The following is a 21,524-nucleotide window of genomic DNA, read 5'->3' as shown; positions in this document are numbered from 1 at the left end:
CCTCTAGCGCTGCAAAAACAGTTTATTGGACATATTCTATTACAAACATTGGACTATAAACCCCCACCATTGTCCCACCGTTTAAGTGCAATAATATTTTAACGTCATGTTTTAAATGTTTATAACTAACTTTTACCATTCTATTTTAGTGAGCTGTCTGCGGCAGGGGCCCTGCCCCAGACCTCACAATATTATTCAATAAATGTAATTATATTTTATATCTTATTATCAGACACTTCCTTTCTTTCTTATTTATCTCTATTTATTCTGCCTTATTCTAAATTTTCTTCCTAGCCTAGTAGGACTGCTATTTTTCCATTTTTTAAATCATTATTCATATTTCACTTATAACTTTGAACATGCATAATTGGAGCCTCCAGTCTTGTAATAAAATTGGAGATTTTCCTAGTCTTGATGATGGAAAATATGGATTTTATTAACCCCATAAGGACCAGGCCATTTTACACCTTAGGACCAGAGCGTTTTTTGCACATCTGACCACTGTCACTTTAAACATTAATAACTCTGAAATTCTTTTAGTTATCATTCTGATTCCGAGATTGTTTATTCGTAAAATATTCTAATTTAACATGGTGGTAAATTTTTGCCGATATTTGCATCCTTTCTTGGTGAAAAATCCCAAAATTTTATGAAAAAATTGAAAATTTTGCATTTTTCTAACTTTGAAACTCTCTGCTTGTAAGGAAAATGGATATTCCAAATAAAAAAAATGTTATTCACATTTCCAATATGTCTACTTTATGTTTGCATCATAAAATTGATGTGTTTTTACTTTTGGAAGACACCAGAGGGCTTCAAAGTTCAGCAGCAATTTTCCAATTTTTCACCAAAATTTCAAACTCACTATTTTTCAGGGACCAGTTCAGGTTTGAAGTGGATTTGAAGGGTCTTCATATTAGAAATACCCCATAAAAGACCCCATTATAAAAAAAACTGCACCCTCCAAAGTATTCAAAATGACATTCAGCCAACATTTTAACCCTTTAGGTGTTTCACAGGAATAGCAGCAAAGTGAAGGAGAAAATTCACAATCTTCATTTTTTACACTTGCATGTTCTTGTAGACCCAATTTCTAAATTTTTACAAGGAGTAAAAGGAGAAAATTTATAAGTGTATTTGTAGCCCATTGAGTATATTGAATAAGCAGATACCTCATATGTCTATGTAAAGTGTTCGGCGGGCGCAGTAGAGGGTTCAGAAGCGAAGGAGCGACAAGGGGATTTTGGAGAGTATGTTTTTGGGGGCCATGTCGCATTTAGGAAGCCCCTATGGTGCCAGAACAGCAAAAAAAAAAAACACATGGCATACCATTTTGGAAACTAGACCCCTTGAGGAACGTAACAAGGAATAAAGTGAGCCTTAATACCCCATAGGGGTTTCACAACTTTTGCATATGTAAAAAAAAAAAAAAAATTTTCACTAAAATGTGTGTTTCCCCCCAAATTTAACATTTTTGCAAGGGTTAATAGCAGAAAATACCCCCCAAAATTTGTAACCCCATCTCTTCTGAGTATGGAGGTACCCGATAAGTTGACCTGAAGTGCACTACGGGCAAACTACAATGCTCAGAAGAGAAGGAGTCATATTTGGCTTTTTGAGAGCAAATTTTGCTCAGGGGGCATGTCGCATTTAGGAAGCCCCTATGGTGCCAGAACAGCAAAATAAAAACACATGGCATACCATTTTGGAAACTAGACCCCTTGAGGAACGTAACAAGGAATAAAGTGAGCCTTAATACCCCACAGGGGTTTCACGACTTTTGCATATGTTAAAAAAAAATTTGTGTGTGTGTGTGTGTGGGGGGGGGGGGGGGGGGGTGGGTTTGTACTCTGTGTGTGCTTGGTATATACTATATATAACGGTGTGTGATTACAAATCACACACCGTTATATGGGGGGGAAAGAATGCTGCAGCCAAAAAAAAAAATGGGGGGGGGGCTAATGCAGCGCCCTGAACCCCTAATAGGGCCCGGGTCACACTGAAAAACTGCAGAAGACCCTTGGGGACCTATTAGGGGGTCAGGGGGGGGGGACATTTTTTTAAAACTTTTTTTTACTTTATTTTTTACTATTTACCCTACCTTTCCCTGGGTCGTATGCTTTCCCTGATCTATGGGGAGCTTCTTTTCTTCTCTGGGGGCTCCGATCCTGGCAGAGGGGGGGTCCCCGGCTTCCTCCAGCAGCTCTGACTGCTGACTGAACCCTGCCGGCTGCTATTGGCTGGACGATCCCAATAGCCAATAGCAGCGAACCTGGGGGGGGGGGGGGGGGGGTGGCGAAATCGCCACCTCCCCATAGGTACAGTGGGTGATAGGGGGTGTATCATACACCTTGTATTTCCGGGTCAGCGGGTCACACGTATCGCCGGAATAGCCGCAAATCGCATGTGTGAATTCACATGCGATTTGCGGCGATCGCCGACATGGTGGGGTCTAATGACCCCCCTGGGCATTTGCACAGGATGCCTGCTGAATGATTTCAGCAGGCATCCTGGTCCGATACCCGCCCGGCGGGGACCAGAACTGCCCATGACGTAACTGTACGTCCTTGGTCCTTAAGACCCAGGGTGTCGGGACGTAACGTTATGTCATGGGTCCTGTAGGGGTTAAAGACAGGAGGCGAGTATTATCCCTCTCTATTACCCAACCCAATTATTATACATGTTTTTCTCTTTTTATTTCAGCTTTATTTTCTCGAACTGAAGATCTCGATGTATTTCTTCTGCTCTTCCAGTGTTTACTTAGTTGTCAAGTTTTATTAGTTCCTGTTTACGTACTACAGTTTATTCATCTTCTCTTCTACTATGGGAATGATTTGGCCTTAACATCTCTTCACACCAAAGAAAGAGAATTTGACAGTTGGGACATTGATATACATGACCTATACTCTAATATGATTGGTTGTTATAATATATTCATGTGCGCTTGATTGCACTGAAACAATATGTTTTTTCACCATATTGTTTCATTAACCCTTTGCTGCTGTGACAGTAAATTAAAGATTTAAGCATAATACTCGCCTCCTGTCTTTAATAAAATCCATATTTTCCGTCATCAAGACTAGGAAAATCTCCAATTGTCTTTCATTGTTTTTTTAATTTACCTAATGGTACGTTTACACATACATGATCCTGCACAGATTTGAAGCGCAGGATTTGTAACTGCAGATTAGAAGATGTGCTCAATCATTTAGTTTACATTGAAATCTGCAGGAGAAAATCCTGCACATCAAATCTGCGTACGTGTGACTGTACCCATAAGGGGTATTCCGAGTTTATACATCTTATTTCCTATCCAAAGGCGCTGCCTCCGAGACGGGCACATGACATCACGGCCACCCCCCCTAGTGACGTCACACCACACCTCCTCCATTCATGTCTGACGTCACATTCCACGACATCACATCCCCGTCTCGGACGCAGCGCCTGGCACAGAATGCTGGGGGCTGCACCAAGATTGCAGGGGTCCCCAGAGATCATACATCTTACTGTATGCCCTATCCTTTGGATAAGGGATAAGATGTATAAAGCCGGAATACCCCTTTAAGGTTTCATACTATTTGTTTTGTTGTATATACATTTTCCCTTCAGGGGTATAGGAGGTTTTACATATGAGAGACTTCGGTATTAGAATATAATATTTTTTCTAAAATTATTATTAATCTGCTCACAATCTATTCGTATTCTTAACAATTAATCTAATTTGTTTACTAGCTTGATTAGCAGTCAATGTCTATTGTGGGAAAATACCTTCAATACATCAATACTACAGTGTGTAAATGTTTGGGGTATGTTCCCACTACCCTAGTAGAGCTGCGGATAGGCGGGATCCTTCATTAAGCTGTTGTTTTATAGGCTTACACTTTTACCCCAGTACCCACCGCCACAGACGTCCTAGGAGGAGCTTGGTACCGTCATGCCTGAAGAATCAAAAAATGGTCTCTAGGTCTGGGACAGTAGCAGGCTGGTATTATTAGGCTGGGAAGGGCAAATATAAATGGCAGTAGTGCCATGAGTCAATGAGTTAGACACCTACCAATCTAAGGCTGGGTTTGTGTTTATCATAAACATTTTGTACTCTAGTGAAGGACAAACACATATATGTATATATAAAAAAATTAAAATGTTGTGTTTGGTAGATGTTTGTACTTGAAAAGCCAAGTGTATGTGCAAAGACAATTTGTCTACTGAAAGAATGTATATTACTTGTTCTCTGTAACCTTTTTTGAAGAATGTACATTTTACAGGACAGTGCACGTTTTCTGCTGGCCGTAAACCAGATGTATGCATTTTTTTGTATACAAAATCTTATCTAAATAAGTTAAATGAAATAAACAGTGACAGTATAAAAATGTTCTTTACATAGATCATAAAAAGTTCTCCATTTACTTTGGTATTTTGGTATACCATTACTATGCCTTCTAACAGTCCTAACTAACAGAGCACCCAAAACTATTCAACCCCATTAAAATATTTTGCAATCTAATTTATTCTCTATCTGACCCCTCCCCCTTTGTATTATCATGAAACCACCTTTCATAAACAGTTTACAGGAACGTACAAAGAAAGATTTTCATTGTATGCCAATAACTATTCAAAGACTGGCCACTAGATGGTGCTATTGTTATTCGTAATGACCACTGTTCAACTGTAATACATAAGACTATACTGAGAATATAATGGTAAACACACCATTCTGAGCATTATAATTGAAACTGACATTATAAAGATGAAGTATTGCCGAAGTTACTGTCCTATAAGGCAACTAAGGAAAGCAAACATTACAGTATAGCAAAGGTTGACGCAATGCATCTCATTGTCAGGGGAAAAAAAACTAAACATTATATTTCAATATATTTTGTCCAATCAGAATATTTTGTTTTAAGAGTTCTTTTTAAAAACTGCAACACATGAAATATATCACAGGTAAACTAGTCACAATGTAAGGTATATAACCGTATTTATGATAAGAGCACCATTTGCTGTAGGAGCTGCTCCTAGCACTGTGTGTTAAGACAGTTCTGCTTCATTACCCAACACTTCCACCAACATAACTTTTATAGAGCACTTAGTCAAAAATAAATAATAGAGGTGTAAAAAACAAAGAAAATGTCTACAATCCAGTCTGGAGGTTGCACCTACTGACCTTCTAGGTGTCTAATTTGCCCACAAGGAGTATCTAAGTCTGCATAAAATACTAGAGAACTTGCCAAGTTGTCATCTGTGGTGATTTTGAACACATAGTAATAACATAAAATTGACTTGAAATCAGCAACAAATTAAAACTATTAGACATCTGCTAAGGTGAGTATCACTTCTTTTTAAAGCACTTAAAGTGACCCCTGTTATGTAGCCCCATAAGCAAATACTCCTTACTGTGCTATGTCCTGACATACCTTTATTTTATATTGTGGTAGCCGAAAAGAAGCAAAAAAAAAAAAGGACTTTGTAAGTCCGTTACCAGTGTCCTAGAGCAGTGTTTTCCAAACAGGGTGCCTCCAGCTGTTGCAAAACTACAACTCCCAGCATGCCCGGACAGCCTTTGGCTGTCCAGCATGCTGGTAGTTGTAGCCTTGCAACAGCTGGAGGCACCCTGGTTGGGAAACGCTGTCCTAGAGGCTAGGTCATGAGGTTCAGAGCTGTGCCAACCTGACACGCCTCTCTCTTAGATGTCACCAGCCTTTGTTGACACACAGGGCTACCCAGTGTGTGCCAGTACTGTAATTTCTGGAGCACATGCAATAAAGCTGTCTGCCGGCTCGTTTGTCACAGTCACTAGTGGGAGAGAGCTCGATCTAGTGACTGACTTCGAACCTTGCAGACAGAAGTCAAAGATTCACTTGTGTAAGCCAGAAAGCAAAGTACTGGTGCATGCCCAGAATACACACACAGGGCTTCTGGCAGCCGGGTAGCCATGTGTGTCAATCAAAGACCAGTGACGTCTAAGAGAGGACTGTCGGATTGGCACAGCTTCAAACCCAATGGCCCTGCCTCAGAATACTGGTAACAGACTTCCAACTTTTTTTTTTTTGGGCCACAATATAAAATAAAGGTATGTTAAGACACAGCACAGTAAGTAGTATGTACTTATGAGGGTGCATTACAGGAGTCAGTTTAGGTAACAGATGTGCTTTAATGTGCTCCCAGCTATTTAATCTCAATGTGGGGAGTGATGGGATTCTGAATATGTCTAGCATCATATTTGTATGTGTAAGGTATTATCTAGGACGGATGGAATAAACTTTTCCCCATTAAAGGGGTATTCCAGGATTTTTTTTTATTTGACTATGCTACAGGGGCTGTAAAGTTAGTGTAGTTCATAATATAGTGTCTGTATTTGTGTGTGACGGTTTGCTCTCAATTCTTATGTGATTTATACACCAATATTTATTTTTGTAAAATATGTGTAGCTCACTTAGGATAAAAGAAATAATGTGCTTGAGGTTAAAGGTGTTGCCTTCACCCAAAAGGCCTAATGTAATATGTAGAAATTATAAATAAAAAATATTTATGTGAACCAGTCCTCAAAAGCACAGGGGAGAGAAAAAGGAAAAGACTAGTGGAGATGGGATCCAAGAAATGGTCTTTATTATATAAAAAGGATATATATGACCAATCGCCTAGCAGGGCCCTTGCTAAAGGCGAATGGAATATACTGGGTAAAAAATAGATATAATAAAAAATACAGAATATAGTAGGATTAAAATGAGATAAATATGATGGGTAAGTAGCACCAAAGAAAATTCATTAATTAAATATCTGCTGCATATATCAGGAGAAAACGTTCTCAGTCCATGTAATTCATAGGGATATTTCAATGAAAAATCCACAAGAAATGTCCAGAATGAAAAGTCACAATTAGTTTGGGTGTGTCCGGAGTAACGATATATGGTAGTGAGTGTAGCGACAATAGCTACAATAGGAAATTCTTGGACAGGTAATGCAGACAATGTGGCAAACACTGTCAGCGATGAAGATGTCAAGTCTCGGTGCACAGCACCACTCACCCTCCTTTGGAGTCCTCAGGTCCGTGCCGGACTCAGCCGTGCCAGCCCGGACCTGAGGACTCCAAAGGAGGGTGAGTGGTGCTGTGCACCGAGACTTGACATCTTCATCGCTGACAGTGTTTGCCACATTGTCTGCATTACCTGTCCAAGAATTTCCTATTGTAGCTATTGTCGCTACACTCACTACCATATATCGTTACTCCGGACACACCCAAACTAATTGTGACTTTTCATTCTGGACATTTCTTGTGGATTTTTCATTGAAATATCCCTATGAATTACATGGACTGAGAACGTTTTCTCCTGATATATGCAGCAGATATTTAATTACTGAATTTTCTTTGGTGCTACTTACCCATCATATTTATCTCATTTTAATCCTACTATATTCTGTATTTTTTATTATATCTATTTTTTACCCAGTATATTCCATTCGCCTTTAGCAAGGGCCCTGCTAGGCGATTGGTCATATATATCCTTTTTATATAATAAAGACCATTTCTTGGATCCCATCTCCACTAGTCTTTTCCTTTTTCTCTCCCCTGTGCTTTTGAGGACTGGTTCACATAAATATTTTTTATTTATAATTTCTACAATATTTATTTTTAATCACATAAAAAATGACTTTTGTCTCAGATTTTTCCCAGGTTGCAATGCGGCCGAGACCTGACTCACTAGTCAGCTGATGACAGGGAGCCTGTCTGCTTCAATGGTGAAGTGATCGCTTGGTGGGAGAGAGATCAATCTTCAACTAATGCAACAGCTGTAGGCACCCTGATGGAAAACCACAGGTCTTTTGAATGGATGCAGCTCATTTATGTTTTAATGGGTGGGGTGGCTGATGTGTGGGAGGGAGGAGAATGGAATTATGGGATTTGTAGGCAAAGAAGAAAACTCAAACAGGAAATACCAGTTCACAAAAAGCTAGCCACAGTGTTATGGTAATCTCACAACATAGCCATTTAGCCCCAAGACAAGCGCAGATCCTTCCTAAGCATGTCCATTACTGTCTGCCAGGTACATATTAAAATCACCCTATGGTGGATAACAACTTTAAAGTGGACCTGTCGTCAATAAAAACTTTTGACATAATGTAGATAATACCATCATATGTTAATTTGTAATATACATTGATAAAAAAAATTGTGTATATTTTTGGGTGGAAAAAATGCTGTCCCTGCAGCTATTGTCTGTGTGTCTCTATGAGTCCAAAAACAGGAAGTGAGGGTCGGACAAGCAGGGATGTGTGCAGACTCCTTCCTTGTCAATCATCCTGATGTATGAGCCAGGAGGAGGTTATTGAGCCTCAGTGCACACTGTCCTGCTTTTTCTTAGCGCACAGAGCCCTGCTTGTCCACCCTCACTTCCTGTATTTGGACTCCTTATAAATACACACACATGCAATAGCTGCAGGGACAAGAATATACACATTTTTTTACCAATGTATATTACAAATATACCTATAATGGTATTATCTACATTATATAAAACGTTTTTGTTGAAGACAGGTACACTTTAAGGAGTGTTGCAGTAATCTTTAGCTATAGTCAGGAGGACACATCTGACTCTGCTATTCCTCAGAGACTGCTTTCTGGCCTATTATTGAGCTGAATGTAGAACAGTAACCTCCCTCTAGTGGTGGATGCAGGTAGCCAGCATACTAACATTTCATAGATGTCCAAGCAAGATAGTTATACTTCTGTGTCAGACAAGCAGACCTCCGACTGGCATAAAGATATTTAGAAATTGATTGGTACAGATTTTTAAATCTATTGAGATATTTACACAACATGTGTTCCAGGGTGGATATTCCGTTTATGAGCAGCAGTGTTATTGAATAGAGCAGATATAGCAGTTACCAATTCAAGAATCAAAGACCAAAAAGATTAAGATTTTACCTGCAGTGGTCTCCCATCGTCCTGTCCAATCATATTTCTCCACTCAAGCAAGGAGCGCTGAATGCTCTCGAGTCCAGTCTCCCACAGTCTCACGCTGCCTCCCATATCCACAGTAACAACTCCTTTGTTTCCCACTGCTGCCAGCAAAATGTCGCTATCAGTTATTTTAGACAACCACGATGTATAAGGGGACACAGACAAGGCTCTGTAAGATACAACATTACAATAAACAGCTATAATATATACAAGATAATACGCCTTGTGTAATACAGAGGAGACCTAAAAGGGGTACTCTGGTGGAAAACTTTTTTTTTAATTAACTGGTGCCAGTATTTCTTTCCTGTCACGACCACAGTGCTCTCTGCTGACACCTCCGTCCATTTTAGGGACTGTCCAGAGCAGGATAGCTTTGCTATGGGGATTTTCTCCTGCTCTGGACAGTTCCTGACATGGAGAAAGGTGTCAGCAGAGAGCACTGTGGTCGTGACAGAAATGAAATCCAAAAAGAAAAGAACTTCCTCTGTAGTATACAGCCACAAATAAATACTGGAAGGATTAAGATTTTTTTTTTTTTATAGAAGTAATTTACAAATCTGTTTAACTTTCTGGCATGAGTTAGTTTAAAAAAATAAGTGCTGAATAGCCATGTGCTGAATAGAAAATATTTTTGTTTACCTCATTATCTGTGTATGAACATATATACCTTGCATTCTATCATGTTATTGAGATGTTATGTCAGTGTTTCCCAACCAGGGTGCCTACAGCTGTTGCAAAACTACAACTCCCAGCCGTTGGCTGTCCAGGCATGCAGGAAGTTGTAGTTTTGCAACATCTGGAGGCACCCTGGTTGGGAAAAACTGTCTTATGTATTCTATACATTTAGAGCCATGATGCAGGAGATAAGAACAAGTGCACACAATTCCTCTTGTTCATAATGACATGTCTCCTGGCTAGAGATGAAGCTTGACAGCAAACCAATGGCTTCAGGGTGTGAACTAGACAAGGCACATTAATAAGAGATTGTCAAGTGTACTTGTCTTACTCAGGGGAAGATGATGTTCAGACAAAGATTTGGGTCACTCCAGGAAAAAGCAATTTGGTGCTCCAGTTATAGTGAAGCATTCATCACACATAATTCAAAGACTACGCCAGAGATCATTACAATGTGGGCGATCAGAAACCGCGGATCTGCGCACAGCAGAGACTGATCAATGCCACAATTTAAAAACACTACATTACATTTTCACTGAAGCTTTTCTTACATGTCAAAGGCGAAAGTTATAAATTGCTAATTGTTACAATAATAAAACAAATAATATTATCTGAAACAAAAAAGACAACAGCATGAGCTCAATGCAAAGCTATTTGGCTGGAAAAGGGTCAACAACTAACAATGAATCAGTTATTACCGATCCACTACAACTACGTGGTGGGCACGTAGTTGTAGTGCTATGGCAGATGGCCCTAAAGATGATTGCACCTATTTTCAGTAGACAATTCCCCATCCAACCTTTTCTACCATGGACTTTGGTGACAAGCTCCCAAGTATTAAAGGAGTACTCCACTGGAAAAAGAAAATAAAAAAATCAACTGGTGCCAAAAAGTTAAACAGATTTGTAAATTATTTATAGTAACAAGGATTGTTAGCTCACCCGATCCTCCGCACGGCAAGAAAACCTCCAGTTCAGGACATTGGCGTTTCAAAATAGAAAGATAAAACCTCCTGGATAAGCAACACGACACGTTTCAGGTCATGTGACCTTTCATCCATGCATCTGATGAAAGGTCACATGACCTGAAACGCGTCATGTTTCTTATCCAGGAGGTTTTATCGTTTCTATTTTGAGACGGCAATGTCGAAGTTTTATATGGATTACGAATAAAGGTGAAATTTATTATACCACTGGCTCCTGCACCTTTTTTCCAGATTTGTAAATTACTTCTATTTAAAAATCTTAACCCTTCCAGTACTTCTCAGCTGCTGTATATTACAGAGGAAGTTCTTATCTTTTTGTGCTCTCTGCTGAGACCTCTGTCCATTATAGGAACTTTCCAGAGTAGGAGCAAATCCCCATAGCAAACCTATCCTGCTCTGGACAGTTCCTAAAATGAACAGAGGTGTCAAAAGAGAGCACTGTGGTCAGCCAGAAAGGAAAAGATTTTTTTATAAAAATAATTTACAAATCTGTTTAACTTTCTGGCACCAGTTGATTTAAAAAAAATAAAAAAAACATATGTTTTCCAGGGGAGTACCCCTTTAATGGTAGTGTTGAGCGGCATAGGCCATATTCGAATTCACGAATATTCGCGAATATATGCACGAATATTCGCATATATTCGCATATCCGTAATATTTTCGATTTATTTTCGCATATGCGAACATTTACATATTCGAAAATTTTCATATACGAAAATTAGCATGAACGGAAATTCGCATATGCGAAATTTAGCATATGCAAATTTTCGCATATACGAAAATTCGCACACCAGTCTCACACAGTAGTATTAGAGCCTTCTTTACACCACACAAGCTGGAAGCAGAGAGGGGTGATCACTGTGATGTGTACTGTGGAAAAAAAACAAAAAAAAAAAAAAACAATATTCGTAATTACGAATATATAGCGCTATATTCGCGAATATGCGATATTCGCGAATAAAATTCGTATTGCGAATATTCGTGAGCAACACTATTTAATGGTTCCAGTACAAAACCATGGTTATCAGGACAAATATAGGAGATACATGGAGAATAACCATTTCAATGATATTATATGGATTAGTTTACTCAACTGATATGTCCATGAAGCCTATCCTTTCCTGCAAGCAATTTTTTCTTTACTTTCTATCCAAGAGACACTAACAACATAACTCCGCCATCTATGCCACATTCTGTACCAAGCATGGCCTGACATGGTACCCACACAATAATCTTTTATATATTATACTAGCTTTCTTATCCGCACTGTTTGAACTGTGTTTGCATTATCTCAGCTATTGTTCTATGATTACTATGTTATGCACTATATGAAATGTATTCCCTGTAAGCCAGCTTTGAACAAACACCAGAAGTCACAATACCTAAACATTTTGTTATTAGTATATTAGTTTTGATGCCTATAAAAGTTTTAGATTGATGAGAAGCTAAAAGGTAAATTGGCTTCTAAAAGGTAAATTGGTTTCTGGACTGTCTAGTCGGCTCCTATACAATACAATATTTTGTCTACCCATGCTATAAACCATTGGTTGAATAATTTAACACGTCTCTGTGTTGGCCCAATAAGGTTACAGTTATGAAGTATAGAGAGGTGATAAGCTCACCTGTCCACTGTGCACAGCAAGGTTTCAACCAATGTCCAGATAAATAGGATAAGATCTCAGCACTTGGTAGAATGCTTGAAAACTATTATTGAAGAGAATCAAACACCATAAAGCACAGGTGTACAGAAAAAAAGTTATAGAAAATAATAGCTATGGTTAGGATCTACAGAATACTGAAAACGGGTGGTTTTGATATACAATATCCTACCCACAACACCTGTTGCATGAAGTCATGTGACAATTTAAAACAACATGTCATACAGAGTTGATATTAAACACCAAACCATCCTTACCATCTCAACACATGCAGACAGAACTAAACAACATGCAGCTAGAATTAAAAGTGTTGATATCGCAATGGATGGTTTGGTGTATAATACCAACTCTTTTATTAACTGCAATGCAAGCCTTATAGTGTATCGCATTGTGTTCCCAGAGTGCAATGTAGCCTATATAGGTATCACGCAGCGTAATCTCAAAAAATGTGACCAGGAACATCACATATATAGTGGAAATCCACAACCGGTTGGTATATCTAATGTTTCTAGACACTCTTGTTTAAAACATGATGGGGAGACCTATGGTCTCTGATTCTGTGGAATTGAAAGTGTTAATAAACCTCATAGGGGGATGAGGATTTACATGATAAACTATTGAAATCTCACTATTCAGCTCCATGGGTTAAATTACAGACTTGATGTAAATTGTTGATTTAAATTGCACACACTATCTGCCTGTGTCATGCATGTACTATTTATATCTATAATACATATATGTAAATATATATATATATATATATATATATATATATATATATGTGTACATTGATGGATGTTTTATTTTGCTCCATTTTTTTGCTCTCTGTATGATATGTTGCTTTAGATTGTCACATGACAGCAGGTGTTATGGGTGGGATTGTGTACATATAACCACCACTTTCAGTATTCTATAGATCATGTCAAAGGGCTAACAGACAGAAACACGTAGATCGCTCATTCTTTTTCATATCTTGCTTGGTTGTTGTACATTTGTGCCTGCATGGTGTTTTATTCCCTTTAATAAAATAATTTCAGGCATTTTACTAAGTGCTGGGATCCTTTCCTATCTATATATAAATATTACAGAATTTTGGAGAATTGACAGCTTCCAAACAGTCCACACCAAATAGACCATCATTATTTCCACTGTATTTGCTAACTTTAAAAATAAATAGCTAACCAGCTAATAAATTATTTATGGCTTGCTTCATTTACTGCCAATACATACAATATCTGTCCTTGACCCTTTAAAATACTTAGTTGACCATCTCTAGTGTTAAATGGGCACTGTCACCAACCTTTTTTTTTTTTTTTATATCTTGTAGTACTTATGTACTACAACATCTCTCTAATATAGATTCATTTTTTTTTTATTTTATTAAAATATTGTATTTTACATTTGAAAACCGGCCACTAGGGGTCTCCCTCCTAGTGACCGGCTGCAGCCTGGTGTGACGTGACGCTTGAAATTGGACCGATGCCGTTCGGGCAATCGGTCCTAATTCAGTCAGGCTGCGCTCGCTCCCTGCCTGTCAATCAGACAGGCGGGAGCGAGCGCGGAGAACAAAAGATGCACGCATTGGCTCCCTGACCTCGCATATCGGCCCCGCCTCCCTGCATATATGTGTCGCTGCTGCTGGCCTGTCCTGCACTTTGGTATGTATGTCTTCTTTGGGGGGGGGGGGAGCGGGTTGTATTTATTTGCACAAGTAAGAAAGAAAGAATAAAACATGCTTTTCAAATGTGTCCATAGCTTTGACAATGGAGTCTAAATGACAGTGGTGCAGTGGTGTGGACCCACTGTCCTGGCAGCTGGAGGATTTATCTTGGCCTCCAAGGCTGCTGTGGCTCTTTAATTAACAAAGCCTCTCTGGAGCAGGCTGTACCAATAGAGCGCAGATACCAGAGATCAGTGCAGTGTAAATATACTGCAATAATCTCTATGACCAATCAAACCATTGCTCGTAAAAGTCCACTGGGGAGACTAATAAAGTTTAAAGAATATATAATAAAGTTTTAACACATGAATAAACCCCTTTTATACTAAATATTTAAATCACCCCGATTTTCCAAATAAACAAACATTTGTCTAAACTATTAAAATATATCATCATCCCAAATGGTGACTAGTATAAACATTATAAAATTCCAAACCCCATAAATTAGATCAAAAGTCCAATCAATGCCAAAATGGTACAGATAGTATCTACAGATCATGGTGCGAAAAAAATGAGATATCATACAGAAAAATAAAACAAATTATAAGGGTCAGAAGACTGCAATTAACAAAATTCTAAAAGTTCTGAATTTTTTTTTAAAGCAATAAAATGGAAACTATACAAATTGGGTATTGTTGTATATCCCCTATGCAAAGGATAGGGGATAAGATGTTAGATTGCGGGGATCCCATCACTGGGGACCCCCGCGATCTCCGGGCCGGCTGCTGCGGCTTCCGGAACACGGATGCATGCCACTTCCGTGTTCATGACATCATGTCACGCACCCTCCATTCATGTCTATGGGAGGGGGCGTGACGGCTAGTACATAAGATAAGATGTGTGCAGCGGAGTACCCCTTTGAAAGGGTTATTCAACAACAGAAAAACAGGGATCATTTCTTTAAAAAAAAAAAAAAAGCACCACACCTGTCCACAGGTTTTGTGTGGTAATACAACTTTGCTCCATTCACCTCAACTGAACTGCAATACTACAAACAACCTGAGAACAGGGTTGTGCTGTTTTTTTTAACACATTTTTGTGATCATGGATAACCCCTTTAAGGGGTTAAAAATATCTTACCTTGGAACTGGAATATACTTTAGTTTCTTGGAATTAAGATCGGTCACTTCTAAGTATGAAGATGAATTTGGAGGAAGAATATCTGCAATGTAAAATAGTAAAAGAAAGTTAATATTGCAGAGAAGTGTGAAAAAAAATCTAAACTTTATGTCCACTATAAGACATTTAAACAAGAATTATATTTAAAAGGGTACTCTAACATACAAAAACCAAACTAAATAAAAAACATACATTGCAAGGGCCATCAATGAAAAAAAGCTATACTTACTCACTCTTGGATGCCCGTCGTGCTTTTTTCTTCAGTCTGCCTCTGATATGAGTGCTCAGAGCAGGACCTGCCTGCTCAGCAATTTACTGGCTGAGACAAGACACCACTGTGATGGGCTAAGTGGGGAGGTCCTGCTCTGAGATCTTATCTTGAAAGCAGGCAGAAGACAGGAGCAGCAGAGGAGTAAAAGTGGAGGAAGCCGGAGGTGCAGTGTGGCCTGCAGGGGACCAAGGGTAGGAAAGTAATGTTTTTTTTTTTTTCTATGGTCCCAATAATGTTTTATTATTATTTTATTTGTGTTTTTATTTATTTATTATTTTTTTAACGTCAGAATACTCCTTCAAGTGGAAATAATTAATTTGATTACAAACTAATTTAAATGAGCTCGGTCAGATTAAAACATTTTTTATATGTTGTACATCTTTGCAAAACATTAACCTTTCTAATATACTTCATAGGAAAATGTTATTTCCTTTTTCATAGAAATCATAACTTATAAAATCATGGCTTTGTCCAAGCTGAAACACAGGCATAGACAAAGTCCAGTAAGTGAGGTTGGGCTAGCACTCCTCTGTGCTCTATCCTTTCTAATAGTACTCCTCTGTGCTCTCTCCTGCCTGATAGGACTCCTCTGTGATCTCTCCTTTCTGATAGCACTCGTTTGCGCTCTCTCCTGTCTGACAGCACTCACTACTCTGTGCTCTCTCCTGTCTGATAACACTCCTCCGTGCTCTCTCCTGTCTGACAGCACTAAGTCCTCTGTGATCTCTCCTGTCTGATAGTAATCCTCTGTGCTCTCTCCACTTTCTGATAGTACTCCTCTGTGCTCTTGACTATCTGATAGTACTCCTCTGTGATCTCTCCTGTCTGATAGCACTCCTCTGTGCTCTCTCCTGTCTGATATGACTCCTCTGTGCTCTCTCCTGTTTGATAGCACTCCTCCGTGCTCTCTCCTGTCTGACCACACTCCTCTGTGTTCTCTCCTGTCTGATAGCACTGCTCTGTGCTCTCTGCTGTCTGATAGGACTCCTCTGTGCTCCCTCCTGTCTTATAGCACTCCTCTGTGCTCTCTCCTGTCTGATAGTACTCCCCTGTGCTCCCTCCTGTCTGACAGCACTCCTCTGTGCTCTCTCCTGTCTGATAGGACTCCTCTGTGCTCTCTCCTCTGTGCTCTCTCCTGTCTGATAGCAATCCTCTGTGCTCTCTCCTGTCTGATAGGACTCCTCTGTGCTCTCTCCTGTCTGATAGGACTCATCTGTGCTGTGAGCACAGAGTCGTCCTATCAGAAAGGAGAGAGCACATTAGCAGTGCTAGCCAACCCTCACTTACTGGACTTTGTCCATGTCTGTACTTTAGCTTGGACAAAGCCATGATTTCTATAAAAATGAAATAAAATTTTCTTATGAAGTATATTAGAAAGGTTAATGTTTTGCAAAGATAATATACCGTATTTATCAGGGTATACCATGCACCGGCCTATAACACGCACCCTCATTTTACCAAGGATATTTGGAAGCCCCCAGGAAAGCAGGGGGAGAGAGGCCATCGCTGCCGCCGCTTCTCTCCCCCTGGCTATCGGCGCCTCTTCTCTTCCCCTGGCTATCGGCGCCGCTGCCCCATTGCCTCCCCCATCCCCAGTTTTAGAATTACCTGTTGCCGGGGTCGGGTCCGCGCTGCTTCTGGCTCCGGTGTGGCGTCACCTGTGTCGTTGCTATGCGCTGTGAGGCGTAGTGACGAGTGACGTCTTCAATGCGACGTCACTCGTCATTGCGTAGTGCAGCGCATAGCAACGACGAAGGAGACGCCACATCAGAGCTAGAAGCAGCACGGACCCGACCCCAGAAACAGGTAATTATAAAACCGGGGATGGGGGAGGTAAAGGGGCAGCGGCGCCGATAGCCAGGGGGAGAGAAGTGGTGGCAGCAGGGCTCTAGACCCCAGGAAAGGCAGGGGGAGAGAAGCGGGCAGCGACGGCCTCTCTCCCCTGACTTTCCTGGGGGCTTCTGCGGGGTCAGAAAAATCGGGGATGGGGGAGGCAATGGGGCAGCGGCTCCAGCAGTCTCTGGACCCCAGGATAGGCAGGGGCAGAGAATCGGGCAGCGACGGCGGTCTCTGAACCTGCAAAAGCCACTGCAGTTCATTGATTTAAAGCGCCCGCTTTACATAATTGAACTGCAGCGGCTTATCGGCGTATAACAAGCAGATAGACTTTAGGCTAAAAATTTTAGCCTAAAAAATGCGTGTTATACACCGATAAATATGGTGAATTTTTTTTGTATATCTGACAGTACTCATTTAAAGTACAATCCTTATTTTTGTTTAAATGGTACCAGCTGTGAAGTCTAATAAGAGTGCAATGTATATATAGACTGCTGCAAGACTATAAATGACTCAAAATGACTTAATATCAAGGGGAAAAGAAAATTTCACATAACATTTTAATATATTCAAAGGCATCAAATAATTTTACATGCAATGTTATCTAAATGATACATTTTAAAGTCTCTGATAATGTTGGTCTCAATCAGCAACACAGTTATGAACAAACTATATAGGCTACAGGCACAGAATAATGATCTCTAGGCACTGTCCCTTAGGGAACAGAAGAGAAGCATCATGTATGTAAGTAATAATAAAATGAAACAGGTTTTAAAATGTAGTTAAATGCAATGACACCTTATGCTTTTGAGTTTTTAGATACATAATGAGATGGAGTTTTATTGTCTAACTCAGTGTATATAAAAGTATTTAAAAAAAAAAAAAAGAAAACCTTACTTCACAAGTGGGGAATGGTAGCCATCTTTCTACTCATCTAGTGCATGAGTAAAAGCGCTAGCAGCATATGAGATGATATGTGCAATTTTTGCCCTTCATTTGTTTTTACAATTCTTTTGTTCCTCTTATAACTACAGTACAAATGAAACTCCATGCACATACACATAAACTCATGTATATGAAAGGACTTTTCAGCATATAGCCTGAAACATTGCATGGTATAACTACAAATTTAAAATGGTGGGTAAAAAAAACTTCAAATAAAGGGATACCCTGGAGAGAAAAATATTTTCAAATTAACATGCCAGAAAATTATACAGATTAGTAAATCAGTTCCATTTAAAATCTTAAAGGGGTATTCCGCTAAAAAAAAAATTTCCATCCCAATTGGCTCCAGAATGTTAAACAGATTTGTAAATGACTTCTATTAAATAATCTTAATCCTACAAGTACTTATCAGATGCTGAAGTTCCTGTGACAGACAGAGGTGTCAGCAGAAAGCACTGTGATCAGACAGAAAAGAACAACTCAACTTCAGCAGCTGATAAGTACTGGTAGGATTAAGATTTTTTTCTTATAGAAGTTATTTACAAATCTGTATAACTTTCTGGAGCCAGTTGATATGAAAAAAAATAAAAAAAAATTTTCACTGGAATACCACTTTAAACCTTCCAGCACTTAGCTGCTGTATGCTGGGGAAGTTGTGTAGTTTTTTTCAGTCTGACCACAGTGCAACTTGGTCAGACTTAAGGTTTTTAAAGGTGTACTCCGGTGGGATAATATTTTTAAATCAACTGGCGCCAGAAAGTTAAACAGATTTTTTAATTACTTCTATTTAAAAATCGTAATCCTTCCAGTACTTAATAGTTGCTGTAAGCTCCACAGGAAGGTCTTTTCTTTTTGAATTTATTTTCTGTCTGAACACAGTGCTCTCTGCTGACACCTCTGTCCATGTAAGGAACTGTCCAGAGCAGGAGTAAATCCCCATAGCAAACCTCTCCGGCTCTAGACAGTTCCTGACCTGGGACAGAGGTGTCAGCAGAGAGCAATGTGGGCTGACAGAAAAGTATTCAAAAAGAAAAGAACTTCCTATTAGAAATATATATATATAGAAACATATTTAGCCAAGTGTATGACCTTGACCTTTGAACCAATATATGTGTCTATCGAATGAGATGGATTCACTGTTTATTCACCAGGGACATACTATGGAATATACTTACCTGGCTATTTACTAAAGGAATACAGTGTATCCATCTGATATGATTTAGGTCAGAATTAACATTCCTGGTTATAATAATATATCACATGGATCTGGTTGTCATTAACCTATTACATAATGTATGGGATAATTATCAAGAGCACGATATTTATGGTTAACACAGGTACATTTATTATATCTATATTTTCACATCATTGAATCATTATGATACCATAGTGTATCAAGGTGATGATTGGTTGTTATTCAGTCATCACAGCCATACAGGTCTTTCACCTCACGCATGCGCAGATGAACCGCTGAATGCAGACTTAACAGAAGTATGGGGATATGCGTATTACACATCCCCTGGACAGCGGGCTGTAAACGGAGTGAGAGCGCATGCGCGTATCCACTCACTACTTAAGATAACAACAGCGGGACGGAGCATCTCAGTGCGCTTGCGCGGCGCACGGAGATGAAGTAGGAGCCGTCACTGACACAGGGAGATGACGTGTCCGGACCATCTGACGTGATTTGATGATGTAAGGTACCTGAATATCTGACCATTGGTTTAAGCAAGTATGAACCCGGAAGTGATTGTAGATACCTACACAGGATTGGATTGATATTAAAGGCCTTTCCATTGGTAGTCACTACTGGTCCTAGGCTGATGATGTCAAGGGGCTTATCTATAAATAGTCCCAGCCGCCATTTTGGAGTGATGTTGCCACACTTTGCCTCTTGAAAACGCTGTGGAGACGGCGAAACATGTAGAGGCGGCAAATTAGTGTTTTTAATTAGTGCCTCGTAAGGGATATTGGGTTTCTTCAGAACCCTAGATACTAAGAGCAAATTGCTCAGTATATACTCATACCATCCCACTTGGCACTACAATTTTAATATCACATACTGGGTTTATTATTTTAAGATACACAATAAAAGTTATATTTTATACATTTTTTGAGGGAGAATAAACAGAGGTGTTTTGCACCCCGGGCTACGGCCCTGGGGTTTGGTGATTTATAGTGTATTGGCCTCTTGAGTCCCCCTCTGGGTCATTTATGGAGTTTCTTTAACTTCCTATTAGGGATCGACAGATATTGATTTTTTAGGGCCGATACCGATAATATGTCAACTTAGAGCCCGATAGCCGATAACTTATACCGATATTCCGGTATTTTTCACATTTTTAGCCCCAGAAAGTGTAAAAAAAAGTAAATTAATACACATATTTGGTATTGTAACATGCGTAAATGTCCGAACTATCAAAATATGTTATTGATCCCATAAGGTGAATGGCGTAAATGGGGGGGGGGGGGGAGGGGGAGTCCAATATTGCTGCTTTTTGTCACATTATATAAATAAATAAAATGAATTAGAAGTTTAAAATGGGGTATCAATAAAAAGTACAGATCATGGCGCAAAAAATGAGCCCTCATACCTCCACTTATATGAAAAAATGGACGTCAAAATAGAGGGATTTTAAACCCACTAGTTTTGTTAAATATTTGAGATTTTTTTTTAAGTGTTACAAATATAGAAAAGTATGTAATCATGGGTATCATTTTATTCGTATTAACCCACAGAATAAAGAAAACATGTAATTTTTACTGTAAATTGTACAGCGTGAAAACAAAAGATTACAAAATATGCAAAATTGCGGTTTTCTTTTCAATTTCCCCACACACAAATAGTATCTGTTTGATTTCACCATACATTTTATGGTAATGTGAATGATGTAATTACAAAGGACAACTGGTCATGCAAAAAACAAGCCCTCATACTAGTCTGTAGATGAAAATATAAGAGTTATGATTTTTAGAAGGCGAGGAGGAAAAAATGAAAAAGCAAAAATAAAATTGGCTGTGTCCTTAAGGCCAAAATGGGCTGTGTCCTTAAGGGATTAAATAGTCCAATTGATTCGATAAGCATTTAATTTTCTCCGGAGTACCCCTTTATGCATCGATTTTGTTCTAAAATGAAACATATATATTTGCTTATCTTGCCTTGACAATTCATCTGGTCCAAAAACTCTTTCATTGTGCCCCCCATATGCCCTTCAGCACCTGTTGTACAATCCAGGCATTTCCTGGTTCATGGATGCCAGGGCTGTGAGCCTGAAACTACATTTCCCATGATTCAAAGGTATGACATCCTGCCTGCTAGCAGCTGCCCTGCTGGCCTTTACCAAACCACTACTAGC

The 21,524-nt window shown here is 39.3% G+C and overlaps 1 protein-coding gene and 1 long non-coding RNA gene across 4 annotated transcripts in view; one reads left to right on the top strand and one right to left on the bottom strand.

Annotated features, from left to right (window-relative positions):
* Nucleotides 1-3,020, top strand: part of LOC130355383 (uncharacterized) — a 58,390-nt gene extending 55,370 nt beyond the window's left edge. Inside the window, exon 3 of the long non-coding RNA XR_008888497.1 lies at nt 2,704-3,020. This is a non-coding gene — a long non-coding RNA (uncharacterized LOC130355383). The remainder of the gene's footprint in view (nt 1-2,703) is intronic.
* The window catches only part of VWA8 (von Willebrand factor A domain containing 8), a 383,619-nt gene that overhangs the window by 102,448 nt on the left and 259,647 nt on the right, over nt 1-21,524 (bottom strand). For all 3 annotated transcript variants that reach the window (XR_008888496.1, XM_056555457.1, XM_056555456.1), the window contains exons 37-38: nt 15,078-15,159; nt 8,924-9,128 (exon numbers count right to left, since the gene is read on the bottom strand). Coding sequence is in view for 2 of the 3 variants with exons in the window: in XM_056555457.1 (XP_056411432.1) it covers nt 8,924-9,128; nt 15,078-15,159 (287 nt within the window). In the remaining variant the exon portion in view is untranslated. The remainder of the gene's footprint in view (nt 1-8,923; nt 9,129-15,077; nt 15,160-21,524) is intronic.

This window comes from Hyla sarda, chromosome 2 (assembly GCF_029499605.1).
Source record: "Hyla sarda isolate aHylSar1 chromosome 2, aHylSar1.hap1, whole genome shotgun sequence".
Classification (NCBI taxonomy): Eukaryota; Metazoa; Chordata; class Amphibia; order Anura; family Hylidae; genus Hyla; species Hyla sarda.
Note: the sequence above shows the minus strand (reverse complement) of the source record. Positions and strands in the feature narration are given on the sequence as shown.